This window comes from Microchirus variegatus (assembly GCF_963457635.1).
Source record: "Microchirus variegatus genome assembly, chromosome: 17".
In the NCBI taxonomy this organism is placed as follows: Eukaryota; Metazoa; Chordata; class Actinopteri; order Pleuronectiformes; family Soleidae; genus Microchirus; species Microchirus variegatus.
The window spans coordinates 13,606,351-13,630,758 of record NC_139818.1 but is presented as its reverse complement, the minus strand read 5'-3'; the positions used below and the strand labels follow the sequence as shown (position 1 = coordinate 13,630,758).

Below are 24,408 nucleotides of genomic sequence, written 5' to 3'. Positions count from 1 at the left end.
GTGTAACCTCTGGAGTTTCGACGCTGTATAAATCACACGGAGTAAGATAGTTCACGTGCAGTTAGATCCCCCCCCTCCCTTCCCCAAAATGTTCTTCATATTCATCGATATCATTTCCATGACAATAATCGTAATGGTCTTTGTCATTTTCACCATTTTCTTCTTGTATAGTCTTCAGAATCAGTCATGAAGAAACGGTGGATCTTTAGCATTGCAGGTTTGTCTGCACACGTAGATTATATTTTAGAATGTGTGCATTTGTTATATGTGTGTGTGTGTGTGACACTGCAGTCATGCATGACTGGTGTCTGTAGGTAGCATCTGAAGTCTCAAGTATCCTGTCCAGGAAAATATCTGTTTTCCTCTGATTCCACCTTTGTGATTTACAGGCCGCCATAAAACATCAGCTCTGCACCGTAACACACAGCCCATCCATTATAGTAATGGCACCAGCCCTGCCTCTGCCTTTTCACTTGTAATTCATTGCCCCTTTGGCTACACCCTGATTTCCTGTCCTGGTGCTTGGGATTAGACTTGGACCATTGGTGTGCTTGTTTTTTTTTTTTGTTTTTTTTGTTTTTTTTTTAAAGCATCCTCAGTGCTTCATTGTGTCCCATCTGTTAACAAGAAGGAAGGCCAAAAAGCTTGGAAGAGAAACTTAGTCCTTGTCTTGGTGCTTTTATCATCACCTTTGTTCTCGTACACACTCAGTCTGCCATTTGCTTCAGTTAAAATCTTCCTTGACCTCTCTGAGTCCAACTGGAGAGGTCCTGCTGGGGCAGGGAGTGATTTGTCTTTTTTTATCTGGCTGGCCCCAAAATGGTTCTTAACTGAGAGTTGCTTTTTAAATCATTTGGAATGGTGGTTATGTTCATAAAACACGCCTCTCTCAGAGGCTCTGCTCATTGGTAAATACTGTACAATTAGGGTCCATGCCCTTGGGCTTGTGTGTGTGTGTGTGTGTGTGTGTGTGTGTATGTGCTTCATTGTTAGTGTGTTTGTGCTTCAGTGTGTAAATGTTTGTGCTTGCCAGCATGTGTGCAGGTATGATTATTGAAGAGTAAACATTAACATCAGTATGTCTATGTCCATGTGCATGTGTGTTATTTTTTTTTTTTGAGAATATATCTATTTATGTACATATACCGTTATATATAAAGGTGTATGCGTATATTTCTGTGTGTTAGACATCTTCTGCCTCAGACGTAGTACTCCTTGTCTTTGTTCTTCTTGTTCTTGGAGATCTTGGCAATGCCCATTGGCTTGTCCTTGGTGCTGCCGTTGGGCTGTGTTGCAGAATTGCTGATGTAGTTGCGGCTCTCGTCCACATGGTAGGAGCCTTCATCTCGGTTGCGGTACTTGTACATGGCGTAGAGGAGGATGAGGATGCAGAGGGCGGCAGCTGCCACAATGCCCACCACCATGCCGGTGGTACTGCTGCTCTCTCGTACCACTTCTGATGGACCTGGGAACACCTCGGGAGGGTGGGCTAAAAGGCAGAAAGGGAGGCATGTGATGTTGCATTACAATTCATGGCATACATTACTAATATGAATTACACATCAAGGTGGTGGTTGGAGAACTGGAGCAAAAAGACACAGTGCATCATAATGATGAATTATTTAACATTTGCATAATGCTACATGCTGGAAAGGGAGGGCTGCAGCTTTGGGCCAAAGCTGTTTCCATATTATCACATAATGTGTCAACAGATTACATTACAGCGTGTTGAGAGGAGGGCCAGAGCAGAGCTGAACTTTATATCATTTTTTATTACACACATTTGACACTTTATTACATTCACAGCAGTGAGGACTCTGGCACAGTGATTTGTTACACAAGATTAAATGTTTGTTGACAAAATGTGCATATGAATTATTTGGAGTTGCAAGAGGAAAAAGGAACCCGATATAAAAATAAAAGCTGAATAACAAGGGACGTGGGGAGGTGAAGAGAGGCTATGGTGGCAAAGTGAAAAAAAAAAAGGAGCACAGAGTATCACGGAATGCATGCAGGCAAAAACCCAGGTGGAAGTAAAAAATGTATTGTAAGGAGGTACAAAATAGAAGCAGGAAAAACTAGAGTGACAGTTGGTGTGCAAAAAGATGGTGTGATATGTGCGTATATGTGGACAGTGCTTACCTGAACTGGGGTCACAGGGATCAATATCTTCGTCATCGGTGGGACACTCGGCTGAAGCCACCAGCAGGTCGTCTGCCGACTGTGGAAAGGGGCAAATCCGCAAAAAATTAGGGACATATGGTAAACGGACATATATATTTATACACACACCCTCTGTTTAGATTCTACATGTGTGAACACACAGCTCCAAACCATCGCCCACTCGTTTTTCAGTATGCCATAAACACTTTTTACTGTTATGGCCCCCCAGCAATGGCAGATGACCAAATCTACCGTGCACCCAGTAGAGAAGAAGAAATGAGCAGGGATGAGAAAAGTAATGAATCTTTTTTAAAGCCACATAGGGACAACCAGTAATCTTGTACTCTCTCAACCTTCCCTCTATTATTTCTTCTTCGGCCTCTCTATCTTTCACCTGTTCTAGCTTTCCTATTTTTTCTCCATCTGATATGGAGCGTGCATTCAGTTGGATCATGTACAGTGTAAAACTAAAAAGAGGATTAAGAAGTCCAGCAATGCATTTAAATCACCTTGATCACCTCATCCATTACTCACTATAACCAGTGTCTAATCTAAAACTACCAACTAGTATCTCAACAACCGCACTGTCTCTCTGTTGTTCATCCCTCTCTATGGAAAACCCCCGTTATTCATCTCATCCCTGCTCCTACTGTTGCCATGGCAACTCTTAAGTTCAGGCTTTTTAAAATGATAGGGAATAAAAAAGGGAGCGAGCTCCCACTATGGGGACCTGTGCATTGATTTGCCATTCTAGCCTATGTGTAAAAAAAGGGGAGGGGGGGAACAGGAGGTAAAAGATGAATAAAATTAATCTGTAAAGCAGGCATTTGGGGAGGAAAAGCAAAAAGAAGAGAAATAAACATTTTGTGGTCTTTACTTAACACCGTGCTAACTTGCACCACATATTCATGAACTACTGTTAAAACATTGCTTGCTTTGGCATGAGAGACATGATTGTGTGTGTTAGTGTGATTTTTTTTTTTTACCACAATGAGCGCTCAGTGCCAGCACTAAATTAAAGTTGGATTGTGATGCATTGCAGTAGATGTTAATAACCCACAGAATAAAGGAGAGGGGAGAGAGAAGCAGAGAAATGAGAGAGACGAGCTCTACAGGCAGATTACAATCAGACCGGAACATAATCTGCACCAAATCAAAGTCCAAAATGGTTGATTATGGCTTAGCTGAAACATACAGGCAGTATTTCAACCAGAAATTATAAGTTGCCTTTTTGTCCTTGCTCCATCTATATATTAGCCTTGTCGTCTCTGTCAGAACACATTACATAAGGCTGGAGCAGTTATCATTGAGTTAATTCATCTGAAAAATGACCATGTTGGCCTTGCATGTGTGGTACTGGTTCTGGCAAGTCTTCTGTGGTTTAGTTTGGCCTGAAACATATATTAGGTTATTGATGCTTGACTCTGCCTCTTTCCTCCACTGCCTTTTCAATCAGTTCTGCCCACTGGGCTGTCAAACGCTGCTAGGGTGAGCTTAGCCTTTGGAATCCAGCCAGTCAATAAAACTCTGTGCCTTTGCCAGGATCCGAATAGCAAAAGAACCAATCAGCCAGTCGGAAACGCATAACCCCGACATTTGTCAACAATCACCCGTCAAGCTTCCATGCTTGATTATTGATCCAAAGACACCTGTATGCCCTCTCTTGCCACCTGTTTTAAATCATGATTCAGAAGCAGACAAGTAAATTTATCAAGACCCCTCCTCTGTTCTGTGACATCACCCTATCAGCTGACTGCCCCGTTCAAACAGGAAGGCGTCAATTGTGCTATTGATCCATCTATCGCATGGGAGACAATGAACATGAGGACAACTATAGGCATGCTGAAGGCAACTTAAATAACATCAATAAGCCACATAAGTGTATTGAAGATGTGCTAGGGAGATGCATGGCCAAAAAAAACTCCACCCCCTCCATCTCTCCCTCCTTCTTTCACGCTCTCTTTGTCCCCATCTTCGAGTCTATCAATGGAGCATGCTGATACTGATGCACAACAAAAGGAGGGGGAGAACTGGATGCAGGAGAGAGGACAGAGGAAGAGAGAGAGAGCATGAGGAGGATATCTGCATGCTGAAAGAGCAAAATCTCTACCTGAGCAGCCGAACAGTGCCAGCGACCATCAATGCCTCCCTGACTGCCTAGTTCACACATAGTGGCTGCACTATGTCTTCACACACTTGCTGAAGATTCAACAGCTTGTCTGCTACTTTCACAACTGGAAATCACACACAGGTAGACTCCGTAGCTCTATAGTAGCCAAACATGCTCCATTGGTCTTTTTCTACTTTCTGCTAATCTGCACAGAAACGCAAGCAAACACCAAGTCAGGCTGAAGTTGGCAGGCTGATGAAGAGATCCTGACGAGGGAGGATAGAATCTAGCTCCACTACTGCAGATGGTGAGATAGACTCACACACTGCCTGCATTAACAGCCTATCACTGGAGCTCAACCGGAGAGAGAGCAAGAGGGAGGGACTGATAAGGAGGGAGGGGGGGCGTGACGAGTAAATATGGAAAAAGATAAAAGAGAGTGGAAAACAGAAGTGAGCAAAGGAGGAGGGAGGAAGTAAGCATCTCCAGAAGATGGATAGAGAAGGAAAAAGTAACAAAGATAAAAAGATGTGAAGGAAATGGAGAGAACAAAGGTGGCAAGAAAGAAAGAGGAGGAGTGTTGGAGCGAATGAGAGATTGTGGAAGTGTCTGGTGAGCTGGTTCCAGATAGCCAATCAGCTGCCACTGTGAGCCTCAGGTTTCTTCCAACTGCCTTCCCACCAAACACAGGTACATGCATACACATGAACACACTCACACACACACAAATCAGGAACCAAACATCTCACTCAAACGTAAGCTCTGTGACTCAGTGCAGCCTTCAGCATAAACATTCACCACTCACTCTCACACAATCTCTCCCTCTCTTTGCCTCGCTTGTGCTCAGCTGTCATGCATTATTAATCCACTTTTTAACACACACACACACATGCACGCACATGTGCACAATAGCAGGGAAAAAAACCAATAAACTGTGGACTCCAGAAGGAGGCACATAACACACTCTTACTGCACAAAGTCCTGACGGTAGCAGTAAACCCATGAGGCAACTTAGGCAGATCCACTTCCACATAAGCACGGACCAGGGGTGTGTGCGTGAAATCAATAAATTGCCTGGAACCCTAGCACCTTTGGAAGACATTGCTGTCCCCCTCTTCTGATGCAATGTTCTGCAATTTCTCAATGCACCTGAGCGCTCGAGTGTATATGTAGGTATGAGTGTGTGTGTGTTTGTTTGTGTGTGCGCGCGTACACTCTGTGTTCAGCTCAACGTTGTATGTGTGCACTGGTTAAGGCCAGGTTAGTTGCTAGGCAACACTAGGCACCCTCTACGGAGAAGCTGCAAATTCTTCTTAACCAAGGGAAACACAGGGAGTTTGGGGGCCAGCAGGAGTGATTCTGCTTACAGCAATGGGCAAACACTCACACTGCAGCATGTCGAGCATCAAGTGGCTCTGACCTAGTTCTCATACAGTGATACTGACTCCAGTGTAGAACTCGCACCCCAGATGTAGCACTGACATCATCATATCATGATAGCTGGAATGGGTGGTTTAAAGCATCAAGTAAACATAAACAGGTAGAGATCAGTGTGAAAATAAGCCCCCGTGACAACACTGCCACTCTGCAGTGCCATCCATCAAGCTCTTGTATCCATTATTGATGCCTGAGGCTTAGCTCACAGCCTTCTACACTCTATTATTTATGTCTGAAACAGCTGGCGGTTTATGCCCAGAGGAACTATTCTCTATGGGAGTCTGGATGGGAGAGAGAAAGCAAGCAGCGGGTAGTGGGGCTTACTATCTCCATGGCAACTTGTATCAATGAGAGTAAAAAAAAGATGTCCTCAGTGCGGCAGGCAGACCGTTTTATAATGTAGAAGAAGAACTGCAGAACACACATACGCACACAAAGAGCCTCACAATATCTCAGTAGTGAGCCAAATAGCAGAGCAAAATAGACATATCCCTCTGACAATAGCATCGACTCTGCGGTAACATCTGCTTCAAATATTCCTCAACAGTTATTTGTTTGTATTGTAGAGTCCCATTTGCAACAGTTTACTAGATGTGGATTAGGGGGAAAGCTATTACAGCCTTCATTAACCCAAACAATTCTCGTCTTGTAATTTAGAGTGTGAAGACCACTTAGTTGAGAATTTGCCATCTAATCCTTTTATGTGGATGTGAAAATATGTGCCTTCTATTGATAACTGGGGTTGCAAAATTGCAAAAATTTGGAAACTTTCCATGAAAATTAATGGAAATGAACAGAAATGGGATTGAACTGAAAATTTTCAAAGTTGAAAGTTGGGAACATAAATAATAGTTGGTAAAATGCCACGTACACCATCCAGTTTGTGGAGGTATTTCATTCACACTTGTACCTGTATTCAGTGTGGCTGGTGACCTGTGGTTCACATAATCTCTAATTTTGCGAAGATTAAAATACCTGGGGGAAAAAATAATTTTTGAATTTCTCTTGATTTTAAACCACAATCCACTGGCTCAGACCTTAGAATAATGTATTGCTTAATGTTGTACTAACTGTTGTATTAACACATTTTAAATAATCCGTTGTCAAACTGAATGATGATGGCAGGGCTGGATGTATACATACGTTAATTTAAATGAAGAATTACATTAGTTGATCTCATTATGACTGCATATTCCCAATGATTATAATTATGCTCTGACCTGCTGTGTGGCACCCTGCTTCCGGTTGGTGGCTGTGGTGGTAGTGATGTCGCTTATGGAGGGGGCGGAGTCAGAGCGGTTGCCTCCAGCTGCAGCACTGGACTGTGGGGTGATGGAGGAGGACGGCATGTCGCCGACCAACCGTGCGCTGCCCTCTACCCTAATGTGCGGATGCCCCTCGGCTGCCATGTTGAGGATTCGGAGGCCATTGTAGTAGAGGCCAGACAGCTGCCCCTGGAACATGCCTGTCCCACGCTCGCCTCCACCAACACGCACTGTAGTCTGGCTGTTGAAGATTGTCAGCTGGCGACCTATATGCATACACGCACACACACACGTGCCAAAGACACACATACACACCAGGAGGAAAGGTAGACAGACACACGCATATCCAGTCACACACACATACATACCAGTGGTCACATACATGCATACATACACACGAGAGTGTTTGAGTGTTACACAATTCACCACCCCCAAGGCATGGTAAGAGGATGGGATAGATAAAGCATGGCAGAGCAAATCGAAGCCATGAAAAACTGTGAGAAGGTTTGAGGCTTGGAAAAAAAAGAGTGAGAGCAGAAAACAGAAGAGGAGGGAAGAGGAAGACTGAGAAGTTGAGGAGGAGGATGAAAAGGCAAAGAACAGGAGGAGAAAGAGGCAGCAGATGAGAGGAGTCAGAGGGCCCTGAGAAGATGGGGCTGGCAGATGGTTGCTATGGTGATGGCTGTACGGCACGACATTGTATTTGAAGGAGCAACAGACAGGCAGACAGAGAGAGAGATCTAGAGAATTGTTGTAACAGCCCTATGAAGCATGCACAGGTTAAAAGCTCTAGCACTGCTCACTGTTAAAGGGACTAGAGGCTAATTTAAGCTCTGCTGAAGTTTAGGTGGAACACTTTTACATTTTTCTTTTTTTCAAAAAAGCATTTCTCTATTAGTCATTTCAAATTTACATAATTCTTACATTTCTCAATACTTTAATTTGTTTACAAACATGTTTTTCATCATATAATCTTTAGTAAATGCTTTATTGTTTACAATTCGATAATAAACACAATTATTTACCAGTCTTGATAAAGCATCTTTTATCAGTACTTTTCTATTTTCTGATTTATTCACATTTAAATCTCTCCATCGTCCCTTTAACCTGATATTATCAGATACACACTAACAAGATACGTTCACAGGCACTACAGTTTACACATTATTACACACTATAGCTGTCCAACTTTTAAATACTTAGTTATGGATTTAGATTTTTAGATGTTAGTTGATGGTGCACAATATAATATATTCAACTGTCTTCAAATTGTATTTTTAAGCTGAAAGTTTTAAGGAATTTTAATCAGGGTTTTTACCTTTGTCGAGTAGCCAATCGTCAACTACTCGACCGAGCCGATAGGGGATTCGCTGTCTGGCGATGGCCAGGCGCTCGTTATCAATGTTGCCTTTAATTTAGAGATGAGAACACAGTAGTAATTACGCACATCCAAACGTGGTACAGGAGCTGGATACAAAAAGAACAGCAATGAAAAGAAAGTAATGGTCTGCTCATTATTAGCATGTCACTGCGGGTAAGGTAGGCTTGGTGTGCTAAGAGAAGAGCTGAATTCACTATGTTTCCATTGAGCGGACTCTTACTCTCTGTTCATTGGGTTTAATTTAAAGAGACATTTCAGGGGTTAACATCTGCAAGAGCACAGGGAAATATAATGTTACAGCTGCCACATACTGTCTCTGTCCTCACACACACCTCATAACAGCTAACATTTAGCATTTTAACTATACGCTACCTAAAGCCTGCACCTCATTGTGTTAAAGACTACCTAAGATTACCACTTTAAATATGAACATGAACAATATGAAAACAAAGACTATGCTCAACATAATACACTTTTTTCTTTTACTTATTATTTTTCTCTCTAGTTAAACAATTTATCATCAAAATATGACATGTTTTTAAATTATTGTTTGTCCAAAATGCACCAACTGTTATTATTTTCTTTTATGGTGAGAAAAACAACTGAAACCTGAATTGAATATTTTCATAAATTACCTTTAACACTATTTAACAGGCCTATAACATAACATAGCTGGCTAGTAAACAAGCTATTGTAATAACTGTCTCTTTTTATGGTTTAAAATGTCATGTTTCATATCAGGTCATACATGGTTCATTTCAAACACAATTACATAACACAAAGCTGCAATTATATTTCTTAACGCCAGTATTTGAATAGAAACAATAGAAACAGCGATCATCAACCAGGAGGTGGGTTGATTGAAGGTAAAGTGTAGTCAACTCTGCCACAGGACAGGCAGTGCTTTAGTGGGTCGGTGGGTGGGGCTTATGTGGGGAGGGCAGGGCATACCTGAGGGATATCGCTCTATGACTGGTAGGTCGTCGAGTTGGAGGGTTGCATTGCCTCCACTGCGGGTGAAGCGAATTATGTGGTACTTCCCATCGTTGACAAACTTGGAGCTCTCCTCGATGTTGATATCGTCGGTGCCAACATTAAACACTACTCTAATGTTTCCCTTGTCCTGAGTGGGGCAGATATATAAAAAAATCCTCATGAAGAATGCAATTGTGTTAAATAAGCAAACTTGACATACTTTCTTCTTCAGGCCTAACTTTATTTTCCGATTTCTTAAAAAAAAAAAAGTAAACTTGACATGTTGACATGTCTTTAGATGTGTTTCTATGAAATGTTTGGGATTCTGTGCCATAGTTGACACCTCAAGGACTGACAGAAACTGAATTCTCTTGTCACATCATATCTGAAGGAAAGCAGACATGACACCCTCTGGTCATTTCTCTTGTCTCCAGATGAGAACTCTGGATCTCCAGAGTCACCATCATCATCAAAGGCCCTTCTTCTCTGACTGCTCAGGCTAGTTTTGTGCTCAAAACTTAAGTTTGATTTCCAATTTATTAAAATAATTGGTTTTGCTGAAAGGCAGGCTCTAATTTTTTGTTAACTTTCAGTTGCTCAATGGCCATTTTCACACATCGTTCACAGATAATCCAACCATGTTCAATAGTACTTATTGCCTTCTTCCTATTGCTAACTGTGTCTCAGACTTGGACGACACACTTCCTCTATTTAGAATTATGGAGGCCACTGCACTCCTGGGACTTTTCAGCATAGCAGATTTTATTAGGGTTCTGCAACTCTGTGCCTTGACACAATCCTGTCTCTGAGCCCAACAGGCAATTATTTTATCTTCATTTGTAGGTTTTTGCTCTCCTATGCACGGCGAACAGTGAGGACACCAATAGAAATATGTATACCTCTCAAAACTGAATTTACTACACGTGGGCTCAGATCAAGGTGAATACACTTTATTAAGACCTGAGCTGAATGTCAAGTATCATAGAATGATCATAATACTGACGTCAATGTGATATTTCCTTTTTAATACATTTGCAAGAATGTGTTTTTCTTTATTCTTTTATCAGGTTTTGAATATTTTGCAAGTACACTGTATTCCCAGCTGGTACTTTTTCACCAGCAGCTGTAGCAGAGAAACAAAACAGTGACAATAATGTTGCAGAAATGCAGCTTGGGGCAGCTGCAGATGAATGTTGTTACAAAAAGAAGGTTAGCCTAATTAGTTGCAACTTATGGTACTTGACAACTTAAGCCTGGAGCGGGAAAGGACGCAGAAGACTGTCACACAAGAACTTGCATGATATAAACTCATCATATTGTTCCTGAGATTGCGTATGAAACATTAGTTGGAACATATGGTGTGAGCAGGTGTATTTAAAAGAACTTCAGAATGCCCTGACCACAAGAATAGCTATAGCGACACACCACATCTGAAGGTACTTTCTGGATAAATAAATGAATACATTTAACACGTTCGGTCAGTAGATGTATTGCAGAAGTGAATTTCGGTGTGCTTACTATCTGCAGCTGAAGGTAGTCTCCCAGGCCAGAGGCGCTGTCCACCCTGAGCAGAACGGCATGCTTCTGTTGGGTGCTGAAACCAAGGGCGAGCCGGTCCGCCCTGGTGCTGGGACGTTCGTTAGGGGGCCATGTGTAAACCACCATGCCGCCATCACGCGCAAAGATATAGGTGGTCCCAGCTGGTCCACACAGATAAACAGAGTATAACAGCAAGCATGTCATGATATTATAAAATAAGTGCTATTTTTATAGTAGTCCTCCTGACTGCATTTCAGTGGTTTTGAAGGACATGCTGAAAAAATAACTCGTAAATAAAATGTCATAGATGACTGGTCCCCCACTTTGTGCTCATTCCTCCTACACTCTCAAAAAATATTTCCCAAATCACTTCTCAACATTGTAATAACTGACTCATACAAATATTTGAGTCATAAGATGACTACGCAACCATTATGTCTCCTGCATGTAAGGCTGATGAGGATAATTTATTGTCTAAATCAAGATTAAATGATTAAATTTGAGAGCGAGGGAGACCATAATAAAACTTTGAGACTAGACACAGGTACTGTAGTATTTTTGGGCCACTTGAGAATCAACAGTTGACAGTGCCCTCACGTGGTGGCTCTGATATAATGCAGACAAAGATGCTTCAGTACAGTGACTGAAACAGAGTGCATCAGTGCTTCACACTTTAAGTTGTACAGAAGTGTGTTAAAGTCTGTGTGTTTTCTGTGGTTTTAAGGACAGAACAAAGGAAATTCAGTTCAAAATTCTAATTCATGTACTGGTAAATACTGTTGCAATAGAAAGTTGTATTTTGTTGTTTCCCAAATATGACAATGCCTCTGCAATGCTTTCTGCTGTCCACATAATGGAAAGTGATTGTGTAAACCGGCATGGACTGAGCCGTACCATGAAATGCACACTCACCATCATTGCATAGTGGCCCAGCATATGAAGTCATGCTGCAGTCGCAGGTGAAGCCCTCCCACTGCTGCAGACAGACTCCCTGATTTGAGCACGAGTCTTCCTGACAGGTGGTGCTCGGACCTACAGTGAGAATTACGGTGGGGTTGGAGGGTGCACAAGTTAGGAGAAGATAAACAACTAGACTTTTTTTAAAATTGTCTGGAGCCCAATATCTTCACAATAGTATGTTTGCACAGTATTTCCATGAAACATTTTGTTGTTTCAAAAAGGGTTTCCTGTGGTGCTGCACATGTGTTTTGATTAGTAGTATTAGTAGAATCATCAAGAGAGTGGGTTTATGTGGATATAGGCTCCTATTTGTTACTTTTGTCTGTATTGAGAATACTACTACGACTGAATTTCCATATAAACTGGAACCGGAATCTGTGCTACTAAGTGGAAAAAAAAGGCATATTTTGACTACATGCAGGTGGTGATGCTAGATGAGTGGGGCAAGGTCAGAAGGAGGAGTTAAACATAAGAGGGCAGTTATGTTTAAAGGCCCTTGTCTCAATACTCTTTTCTTCAGCAGTTTGTCACTGTTCTTTTCCTGCCTCGTGCTAAAAACACACAGAGCGAGAACGTCAAAGTGCCTAACTTAGTTCTCATTCGGTGCACTCTTAACCCGAGGTATGGAGGAGAGGGTGTGAAGTGAGTCACAAATAAGAGTATTGAGGTTTGGTTAGGTTGGGAGTCACTAGGAGGGGTTAGACAGCATGCTGCTAGGCAACCCAGGTGGTGGAGCTGTGGTCAACTTAAGTCAAGCAGTAGTGACATTTCTACTGTGATGAAATCAATATGGTGCCAGGAAAGGACGGGGTCACCTCTGACCTTTAACTCTGGATCACTGGGATCCACACAACACTGGACACCACTGGATAGTTCTAGTACACGCACGCACATATGTACGCACACACACGCCCTCACGTGCACTTGCACACGTGTCTCAAATGCTCACACAAAGCGATATACCTTGCAAGTCAGCTTTCATCAATGTAACTTTTGTCAGCCAAACAAAAAAGCAAACAAGCAAATTAAGTTAGATGGTTAGTCAATGCACATAGATGCCTGTGAACTGCTAAAAGAGTGGAGTAGAGAGAAACTACAATGTGGCCAAGGTGATGAGTAGATAGAGCGTAAAATGTATATCTAATAGACCAAGACCTGGGTTAGTGGTGTTGTTCTTTGAAAAAAAAAAAAAAAAAAAGAGCATGAGTTAAATGAAAACTGGAAGACGAAGCAGTAAGGACACTGGACCTGGACAGAACATCTGGTTGACAGTTTTTGTGCTTTCACCTCACCTTCACAGCCTCTCTCCACTTGTCCCATGGTTGCCAAGGCATCTGCCAAAAGGTCAGGGAGCCGGCCGTTTAGATCAACTGTTGCTAAGCAACCCTGGAAACCCTCACGAGAGTGGACCAGCTTGGGCAGGTCTCGGTACATCTCTTTGGAGACGCCCCCAATGTACAAGTCACCTGTTTTAGGACAGGACAATTAAGGACAGCTTCATGAACTATTCATAGATAGCATTAGTAAGACACATGCAAATACAGTACTATATATTAATGCATTAATTTTTTCGATTAATGATGATTAAAAATGTAAATGCCTTCACTGATCAAAGTAGTTATTTTCATGTACAGAGCTCCAAACCCCAATTGTGTTCAATTTACATAGAACAGCTGGGGTCATAAGCTCGAACCAGTGACCCATTTAGAGGTTTTGACTTGACTAGACAGTTTAGTTTTTAACCAAGTGTTTTCATAATCACTTAATCTATTGATCATTTTCTTGATGAATTGATTAGTTCTTTGTCCATAAAATGTTATGGATGATGTTCTCAAATGTTTTATTTATTCCAAAAACCAAGTTTCAATGATGTCTTTGTTACATGGAGCAAAGAAATCAAAAAATATTCACAGTTAAAAAGCTGAAACAATCACAACTTAATTAATTATATAAAAAAACACTGAATTAAATGATCCTCAAAATAGTTGCAGACCAGATTTATTTAGTAGCTGATTAATTGTCGCAGCCCTAGTCGTATTAATTATACAGATAAGCTGTCTAGAAAATGTTAATTAGCATTTTCCCCAAAATTACAGCCTCTAAAGGAGCAATTTACAGGAAATATACTGTATTTTGTGAACCAAAACAATTATTGTATGGTTTATTAAGTACTGTATGTATAAACTCATCCACCGTCATTGAGGCAGCACTGTTTTTATTTGAAGACATACCCTTTAAGTCGAGGTTCTTGGCACCCATGGTGGTCTGCGTGGTGACTTTGGTGTCGATCTTGACCGTGTGAAGATTGTTAGTGTCTCTGGATATGTGCACGTTGTGCCAGTGGTTGTCATTTAGAGGACTGTTCGAGTTACCCTTGATCAGGTGTGCACCGTTACCCAGGTCAGAAATGTAATGCAGGTAGCTGGAGAGTAAGCAAGGAAAATAGATAGGAGGTGGTTAAATAAGTGAGAAGAGCAAAGGCACATGAATTATATTAATGGTGAAAAAGATAGGTTTTTACACTTCAGGGCATTATAATCCTTTTTGTAGAACCATAACTGTAAGAAGAAATAGCTGCTTCTACATCTGATATTTCAGCCCCATAGACAAGAGTTTAACCTTAATTTGAGAAATGTTCCTAAAGATGGATTTGACAAAATTAAGTGACTTTGTGTTTCTTTTCAAATTTCCCTATTATTTGTGAACTTTTCCTTTTGATAAATGTAGGTGAAATGTTAAACTAAAATATGCAGACATCAGGCTGACTGATCGTGACAGCTCACCCTTTAACCAGCTCCACCACGATGAAATCATTGCCGTCTCCCCTGTTGTACAGAACAAGGCCGTCGGGAGACGTCGTCTTGAACTGCATGAAGAGATGCATAGAATAATAAGCCTGGAGTGTGGGCAGCGTCACAAAACTGGAGCGCGAGCGGAAGGTGACGGGGTCGGCCACTATGCTCTTGTAGCCGATGACGGCGTTGAGTTCGCAGTAGTCAATGTCGCCGTTCTTGCACAGGTCGATGTATGGCATGCCATTCAGTGCCAGGCCCTGAAGGTGGCCAATGAAATTGGAGGGCACGGCAGGTATGAAGCGTTTCTCTGTCACAATACCCGTCTCCACATTGTGGAACTCCAGCTGGGTGTGGTCACCTGCCATCTGACCTGGTGGTGAGAGAAAACTTCAAAAGTGAAGGCTATGGAAATTTAGGCTTCAGGTGGAACTGCACATTAGTAAAACTCATACTGATAATAATCATTCTTGTTCACCAGGGGCAGACTGATACAAGTACTTGATGACAACCTCATAAAGCAAGTAAAGTAAGGCTTATTCTAAGACTTTTATTTTAAAGCATTATATAAATATAATGATGAATAGTTCAATTGTTGCCATTAGACATTCCTAAATGTTACACACCAGACCTTTAAATAATAATAAAACAATACACAGAATACAAGCAGAAGTCTAGACATCCAGAGTAGAAGCAGACTGATTGATCTGGTCAATATTTGCCATTTTTTAATAATTGGCATTGGCCGATTATTATTTATTAATTATATAGTAATTTTATCAGATTGAGGAAAAAAGAAAATCTACAAAATACGTGGAAAAAAAAATCAGCTGCCCTTATATCTAAAAATCGGCCTTAGCATTGGCCATACAAATACCCATATCGGTCTACTTTTAATTCAGAGTGCTGAGTGTCTATAATAAAGTGACAAGATTTAAGTTAGGCTGCTGTGGTTACCTTCAACAGGCTGCAGGTCATCCACGGTGAGTTTGAGGCTCTTGCCACGCCGGACTACCCTCACAGTGTGCCACTCATTATCATTGAGGCCCGACCCCGCAAAGATGGTCTCTGGGCCTTTACCTACACATAGCCCAGAGCACCATTAACATATGCACAGAGAGTTAGAGAGAGACAGAAAGAAAGATAGAGATGTGGACAGAGAGCCAGAAGGAGGAGGAGTAAAAGCAGAAAACCAGGCAGGTTGAATTAAAATTTAAAGACAGAGTGCAAGGAAATGGATGGGAAATAGCAGAAGGAGAAAGGAACCATACATATACACCTCCGTGTCAAACACGCACTCTCTACAGATACACTGACAGGTCTCCTTGCAGATATGCAAGCGAAACAAATGATGTGACACAGACAGAGAAATATGTACATAAATGGATGTCTAATATGGAGACTGTGAGTCACAACAAACCCACGCTCACACAGTCCATCTGTGGAGAGATCACCGTCACAATGACCATCGTCTACCCACACATGCACACATAGCACACTTGCAACCCTTTGTCTTCTAAAATGCTCCTCAATCATCTCCAGCCTGTGCACGTTCAACCTCCTGTGTCTGCATGCAGGACCTTTTTAATGTCCTCCACATTGTAGTACTGCAACACACCTCATGGTGGCACTAGACACACAGAGGAAAATCGGAGAGCTCTCCAAGGTGCTGATTTACAGCAGAATGACAGAAGCTGAGCTGTCCTCTTGTGATGTCTCTTTCGCTCCCTCTCTCTCTGCCCATCTACCAGCTCATATTTTCACATAGGTGACTGCACACATTTGACAGACTGAGTGTTCCCAAAACCTCAGCATCTCTCTCCTCCTACTCTCTTCAGGCAGGCACACCACCAACCTCGAGCACTACACTCACCACTTCCCAAGCCCCGTTGGTTTGAGAAGTGCAAGTCTGCTAACACTGACCTATAGGAGGTAGTGACAGGGAGGTGAGAAGTAATCTGACCCCGAAGAGATTCTGCTGCAGAAAATGTCAAGCGTGCCTTCATTACTCACAGAGGCACACACAGGGTGCACACTTGTATGTATATGTGCGCGCACGCACACACGCACACACACACACACACACACACAAACACACACAGGTAGAGAATCACTGGAAAATCGAAGAAAGACACGAGCATAATTAATTGAGATGAGAAGTAAATCAAAATGGATGTGGCAGCGTGACATGTCTGTGAGTGTGTTTTTAAAGCTAAAACCGTGTGTTCAGAGAGGACATTGGGTTCCCCTGAGGAGACTCAGCTGTGCTCCCGGCATGAGCATCTCATCCTGTTACCATGGATCACTGCTTAGCACTGAGTGAAGGAGAGAATATGTGTACATGTGTGTGAGTTTACAAGTGAGTGTATGTGTCATTTGTTTTAAATATATGTAGCCGAATCTTTAAAGAATGAGCAGACTGATGTGAGATTTAGGCAGTGATTTGTGTCAACTTGGGAATGGGGATGTTCACACAAACAAATGCACACGCTCATAATAGGTCAGTGCTATAACATTGAATTCAGCAGCATGGTCTGAGGATCAGTGTTGAGCTATTGAGCCAACAGATAGTTTACTCTGCACTCTGTGCTGAGACAAAGACGGGCAAAGAGGGACTGCTTGTTGCCCAGGAAGTACAAATCAAATGACATAAGCTAGTGGAGATTATAAAAGCAGGATAATGAAAACAAAATTACAAAAAACCTTTCATATTTCATTAGCTCGGAAAAACAAATGGCTTTTCTGCTGTATAAGCCTCAAATCTCTCCCATGCCAAGGCTTTTATATGACTGCTGAGTGGACTATTTCAGTGGCGCCTGGCTGTTAAATACATTTTTCCCCCCATCTCCCTTGAATATCTGATGTATAATTTATTGCATGCACACAGTGTGCCTGAAAAGTGGCTGCCTCCTGAAATGTTCATTGAGACAACTGGTCTAAAATTGGCCAACAACCATGCGGGATAGCAACGGCGCTGTGTGGCTAGTAGGGTTTCTATGGCAACTGCAGTCATCCATTTCACCACCTCTTTGCCGTCACATAGCATTCCTTTCTCTCTCTATCTCTACCACTCACTCACTCTCCTGCTTTCTCAGCGGTCGTGACAGAGACAACGTCCAGGTGAGGAAATTAATCTTCATCTAGGATTCATCTAGGATTCAGCTATTCACACACACACACACACACACACACACACACACACACACACAAATGGGCAGTGAATAGAACACAGAATGCACATTTACTCAATCACACACAAGCTGCACAAAAAAACACACTAAACGTCACTAGCTGAAAATCCCCTTGTTCAATTTAGAGAGAAACGACTCGCAAACAAAGAAAGCAACTAGACAGATGTTAAAAGGAAGGTGCAGCAGAGAAAAAACACATCTTATGTCTCCAGCATGAAGGAGGAGTAATTAGTCTGCAGGACTGAGTGGCATTCATCTACCAGCTACTACCCTCCTCACACTTCTCGACATGCCTAATTTACATGAAGACACAGAGAAATTTGATTCTCCCTTTTGTCTCTCGCTGTCCTCCCTTTCTTCAACCCCCACCGTCCTCTCTTCCATCTATCCTTCTTTGCTAAAATGGCCGTCATGGAAAACCCTGGCCCTCAGCAAAAATCACACTACTCCTGTGGTGAAGCTGAACACAAGCGAGTGCGTGCTCGCACACACACAACATACACACACATACGAGAGAAACGTATGTTGAGAGAGGCTTTATGAGATGTACTGTCAAGACAGCAGAACAGACAGAGTGGAAAAATAGTCAGACAGACACATTAACAAAAGCACATATACTACTGTGCACTCCATTTCACACACATACTGAGGAGGAGGAGGAGGAAGGGGAGGGGTTAGGTGAGATGGAGGATCACTTACTGGCTGTACAGTTTATCCTGATACAGTCTGGAGGGAGAGCAGAGCAGAGGGTTAATGCTGCACACATACACATACTCTCCACGCCCCGGGGACGCACACATCGACACACCCTGCACTCATATATACAAACACGCACATGCACACACACACTGCTGAGAAAACACACCCTCTCCTTTGTCAAGAGCAGGACAGCGTATTTTCTTGCAATACACTGTGCATTTCTGTGACTTTGATTTTTTTTGCTAGTAAGAGGCAAAAGAATAGGAGGAAAAAATATCCACATTGACCAGTTGAGGAGAGCGGTGTGTCCTAGCATGAGGTGTGTGTCCAATGGCTGCTCTGGCCTGAGCGACAGTTTCAGTCACCGGAGCAATTCTAACAGGAGACTGAGATGGGTCATGTGTGTGTCAGTTTCTCTGATGACATCAAACACAGCCCATGATCTTTTGTCGCCCATCCAGAGCAGAAATCTCCACAAACTGTTGGAAGATTCAGCCCCTCTATTCTTATCGTCACAATCGCATTAATAATTTTACCCATGATGACTTGGTGTGTCGTGTGGCGTCAACCACAGAAAGGACGTGGCTGCAGACAACCAGAGACCAACACATGCACCCCTCTGTAAATCTGTGTGTGTATGTTATGTTAATGTGAAAATAATGTGTTAAGCTAACTGATTTGAGAAGGAGCGATGTATATTAGAAACTAGAAGGATTTGCTTTCTTGCCGTTATGTGTAGAGTTCACTATTTGTTTGTGTGTGTGTGTGTTTTCATCTTTGTGTTGATTGTTTGAGGTGTTAGGGATGCACAGGTCCACTGGGAGTGAGCAGAGAATGCAGCTTGAGGCTCAAACCCTCTGTTCAAAACAAAAAACAACACAACTAATCTTCATCTGTTGTGTATTTAAAGATATGCTGTATGTCAATCCAAATGCTGTTATCGAACAAAACCTGTACAACTCATGTCTTGAAAATCTTGAACAAACAGTGCAGCATAAATTATTAGGAAGGGTTCATTATGCAGGGACAACCCATTACTTATCAACATTTTGTGACATTCCTTTACAAGAAAGAGCTGCATTCCCTGATGTAATTAAAATAACGTTGTGTGCATGTGAGTACCTAGGTTGACAGTGAGTCGGACACGGCCCCCGTCCAGCTCCAGACGTAGGGTGTCTGCCGAGTTACGGGATGTGGTTGCCATGAGAACGCCATACGCCCGCTGGGAGCGAAAGCGTAGTGAGACGTCCTCGGCCTCGGTATGCATCACCACGGGCAACTGCACCTTCATAAACTTGCTGCCGTCGTAGGACAGGATAGTTGCATCTGTATGGGACACACAGAGATGAGCAGGAGTGAGTGATAGATGAAGGCGAGAGCCGAGTGGAGGAAGACGGAGATGTCGGCGAAGGCGAGTTAGGTGGGTGTAAAGGGAAAAAAAAGCCTAGAAAAGATGATTGACTAGAAGAAAACACACGAGGTGGGAAGAGACAAAGGCAATTTGATGTTTTATCCATGATAAAGTACGACTCAACTTAGCTATAATCCCTTGTTCCCCTGCCATGTCATTTTGAAACTCAAAACCTGCTTCCAACAAATGTATCCTATCACTTTCCTCCCTTAATTCATCATCACTCCGTCTGCCTCACAATGGAGGATGTAAAAATAGCTGCAGCTGGTTGGCTCGCCCTATTATCCGCTTAAATCAGAATGCATGGCGGTGAGTGTGTTAGCCACCACCACTGACATCTCAGACCCTGGAGTCATAATGTAACAAGCTCAGGTGATCGCACTTTAATGTCTTTTGCATACTCATTTACATATTCATAATCTTCTCCCTGCTTCCTGCTGAGGCCAATCCCAGGCCGCTAAACTGTTTACCTCTAAAGACCCCGTTTTTTATTGGCCAATTACATATGTAGCAAAACACTCTCTCCACGTCGCCATATCTTTATCTCCCCGCTCCCCTCTATCTTCCCTTCACGAGTACATTTCTCCTTTGCTTTCCCCTTCCTTTCGCTCTCCCTGTTTCCGTGGGAGACGTTCGGAGCCAAGGCGAAAACAAGAGAACAGGAAGAGAGTGAGGCCTCATGAATACTGATGAGCTGAGAAGGAGGGAATGAGAGAGAGATAGTGTGTATGTGTGTCAGAATAAGTGAGTGAATTTAAGTGTGAACAGAGGAGGGTTTAGTAAAGTGAGAACAGGGGGAGAGAAAATAGGGACAGAGCAAGACAGAGAGAAAGGAGGGGGGAAAGAAGAAAAGCTCTTGGCTAAAATGCAAATGAACCCTCATTAACTTGAGGAAAAAAGACGGTGGTTGGCATGTTATAGATAACATACCTTACAGCCACACGTACACCCACGTAAACACACACAGCTGGCCTGAGGCTTAAGCAAACTGAAAGTGTGTGGTGAAATGTTATTTTTATATTGTTCAGATATCTAAATAGTCTTTGTCTTAAGTTAGTTTTATTTTGTAGTTGAAGATTGCACATTTAGCGCACATCTGTTCCAAGTTTTAAAAACCAAAGCCATTTAACTGGTTTATATCAAATGAAAAATATGTGCTGTTGTTTTTGTTAACTTAAGTTCAGTATACAACTATAATTAATGAAATCTATACACGTAGGTTGTGGGAGGGGGAGAAGGCCCAAACCAAACTCTGCTAAGGGCCCAGTTAAAGGCTTGACGTGGCACGACACACATTTCTGTTTCGGGTGACAGCTGACTAAATTATTCTCACCACTGCACCTGACTCACCACCGAGCAACTAGAGGAGAGAGGATTTGATAGAGGGGAAGTATATGGAAGCCCATCACTGCCAGGAAAAGTCCAAAAAAACAACCACTGAAGTGTAACATGCACCTCCACAACACTGGAATTTGAATAATGGTATTCTATATTAAAGCTATTCTATATTAATAGTCAGAAAACTGCAACCATTTGAGCTGTAGTCCAAAAATCGTAGAGAACTGGTGACGCATAGTTATTTTTTTTTTTTATGTCTCTGTAATTACCTTTAACAGCTGTGCACTTTTGCTTTCACCAAACATTAGTCAACCAGAAGTGAATAGAGCATTTGTTTGTGACTTGGTGCACTAATGAGTATTTATGGCAGCAGGAAGGTGTATGTACGCTGGAAAATAATATGAACCCCAGTGCACATGTTGACTGTAATGAAAGAGTGTGTCAGCCAGTGCAACCGTGTGGCTCACTGATGTGTTTTTAATAGTTCTGACAACAATGGAGTTCTGTGGCACAGAGGGAAAAGCGACTGCATCAGCATTTGGCTTCACACACTTAAGTAGTTTCTTTTGATTTGCTGAAAAAAAAAAAAAATAGAATATTGTGTAAGTGTTGCATTCGGGTGTGTCGGCTGGGATTTACCAATCCGTGTGGTGAGCTTGATAAAATTGCTGCATTTGTTAGATGTCAGGCAGACATGCTGTCTAGAATGATGATGGGAAAGATTATAGCACATTGTGATATGTCGACACCTGCCATTGACTCGCTGTCAGTGTGTGGGCTTATCACAGAATATGATTGACAAGGGTGTCTTGATGTATTGCTATTTACTATTACATAATTTCTGTTTAATGTGTCAAAGTTGTTGTGCTCCAAAAGCTGACTTTGTAGGTCAATAGTTTAATGAAGAAATATACTGAATTTATTAATCTACCCAAGAGAAAGAAAAAACTAACCCAACATTGTTGACTAATCAACAGCCAACTACTACTTTTAGAATACACTCTTAGAAATAAAGGTTCCAAAAGGGTCCTTCTACAAGGGCTGAGGTTCTACCTGGCACCATTTGCTTTTGCAACCCTTTCCCGAAGAAGGAGTTTTTCTTGGTAACACTAATGGTTCCTGTAAGAACCATTTTGATCCAGAGAACCCTTTAAAACCCCTTTCCTGAATAAAGGGTTTTAAAAGGGTTCTCCTATGAGGACAAGCCGAAGAACCTTATATTTTTGCCAGTAACAGGCAAAAGAAATATGGTTCTACTTAGCACTTTTATTTCTAATAATAATAATAATAATAATAATAATAATAATGCATTATATTTGAAGGCGCCTTTCAAGACACACAAGGTCGCAGAGTGTCTAAGAGTGTACTTACTTAAATCATATTTTAAAACCAGCGACTTGACTCTCTTCCAGTTCAAATGAGGACAAACAATTTGAATAGCCTTACAAGAGATCACAGTATAAATTGGATCAATTAAACTAAGTGAAATCATTTTAAGGGTTGCTGGGGTTGTAGAATCTTTTATGTCTAACAGCTGCAGGAAAGTTCAAACAGAGCAGATAAATAAACCGATATTACAATTGTGCTATTCCAGTTCCACCTATTTGTATTATGGGTTCTATTGCTACGTTTCTTTTTGATAATGTTTTTCTCAACAGATGTAAAAGCAGACTTTCTAGTTAAAGGCTAGACCAGTGGACCTTATTGTGTGAGCCCTCGGAGTAAACATGTGCCTCACATATGAGAAAATGAGAAAATAATCACTCTAATGAAAGCGCAGTGCACAGCAGCTGGATAAGTGACCATTACGCAGAGCGATGCCTCCTCGATTTGCAAATAATTCCATCCTGAGTCAGACAATCAAACACAAAACAGTGTTCTGTGCAAGTTTAAACAAGTCACCCTCCACCACTGAACATACAACACCGTGTCTGTTTTATTAACTCAACCGTTTGTTATTTTAAACACTTTGATGCTGCAGTCTGCCGGCTTTGTCCCTCAGTGTGCTGTCGTTAGGCTGCAGTTGATAAGCAAAGGATTGGACTGTACCAACTAAAAGGGTCAAGAAAAGCTTAAATATAATCACCGTAGACTGTATATGAAAACTGGATCTTCTGTTAAGTCAATCAGGAAGTAACAATAATATTGAATAGTCACCAGGGCTGTTCATTAGTCGACCTGCTCCAATGGCTGATGGAGAAGATGAGTCTAATTCTCATGTATAATGTTAGTTAACACTTTCTTGAGTTAAGGAATTGCTAGTTTTGTTGTATGTTGTCTGTTTGTTAAATAAAGTACAGCACATATGAGTGACACCAGTGTGATTGACAGCTGGTATTATCCAATAGGTGCCTGGTTGGTTCCAGGTGATGTCTCTTAATTTCAGGGTTGCAAATGAGTTTACATTGTGCTTCACTTAACTTAATTATGAGTAGTAATTTGCTCTGCTAATGTCAGGCACCACCCTTGTTTTTCCTTGGCCTATATTTGTAGGCCTATTTGGATTTTTCCCAGCTTCGATTAAACAAAACAAAATATTGCTTCTAAAAATCTGTTCCTTTTAAAAATGTCCAACCTTAAGATGACCCATGTTTGGACAGTAGCTTCCATAAATTAGTCGGGCAGTTTTTTAAGGCAAGTGCAAATGTGTTGCTAGAATTATTACGTGTGTCACTGCTCATTACAAAACAAAAATGAGTCTTGGAGCCAGAGCGTGGTGAGTGGGAACAAAAGGAGAGAGTGAGATAGTGAGGAAGGGAAAAAAGGGAGGGAGAAACCGCAGGTAGAAGGCATAAACATGGCCAATCACTCTCTCCATCTGCTTCTCCATCTGTGCTTCCTTTAATCCACTGAACCACCAGTTAGTGACCCCTCAATGCACACAGAGAGGGATGAAGAAAGATGTAGAGAAGCAGCCATGGAGAGAGGGTGCATTACTATGATAAACACGGGATGTGGATGTTTGTCCTCTGAAATAAAACACCTTCATATCAACACCTTCCGAAAGCTTGTGCGTGTGTGTGTGTATGTATCTCTCCTGTTAGATGATAGTACAATCATCAGTTGAGACGCATCAACAGTTGTGGCACAAACAGCATTTCTTCTCTTCTCCTTGTCTGACTCCATCTCGTTTCTTTCAGCCGGCTT

The 24,408-nt window shown here is 41.9% G+C and overlaps 1 protein-coding gene across 1 annotated transcript in view; it reads right to left on the bottom strand.

Moving 5' to 3' along the window:
• Nucleotides 1–1,199: 1,199 nt before the first annotated feature.
• Nucleotides 1,200–24,408, bottom strand: part of nrxn1a (neurexin 1a) — a gene marked incomplete at both ends in the record, with an annotated part of 52,768 nt that continues 29,559 nt past the window's right edge. Inside the window, 13 exons of the mRNA XM_083904306.1 lie at nt 1,200–1,489; nt 2,134–2,221; nt 6,931–7,241; nt 8,294–8,383; nt 9,308–9,479; nt 10,850–11,031; nt 11,783–11,902; nt 13,123–13,296; nt 14,062–14,252; nt 14,614–14,995; nt 15,580–15,702; nt 18,513–18,539; nt 19,635–19,838. Of these exons, the coding sequence (XP_083760432.1) occupies nt 1,200–1,489; nt 2,134–2,221; nt 6,931–7,241; nt 8,294–8,383; nt 9,308–9,479; nt 10,850–11,031; nt 11,783–11,902; nt 13,123–13,296; nt 14,062–14,252; nt 14,614–14,995; nt 15,580–15,702; nt 18,513–18,539; nt 19,635–19,838 (2,354 nt within the window). The remainder of the gene's footprint in view (nt 1,490–2,133; nt 2,222–6,930; nt 7,242–8,293; nt 8,384–9,307; nt 9,480–10,849; nt 11,032–11,782; nt 11,903–13,122; nt 13,297–14,061; nt 14,253–14,613; nt 14,996–15,579; nt 15,703–18,512; nt 18,540–19,634; nt 19,839–24,408) is intronic.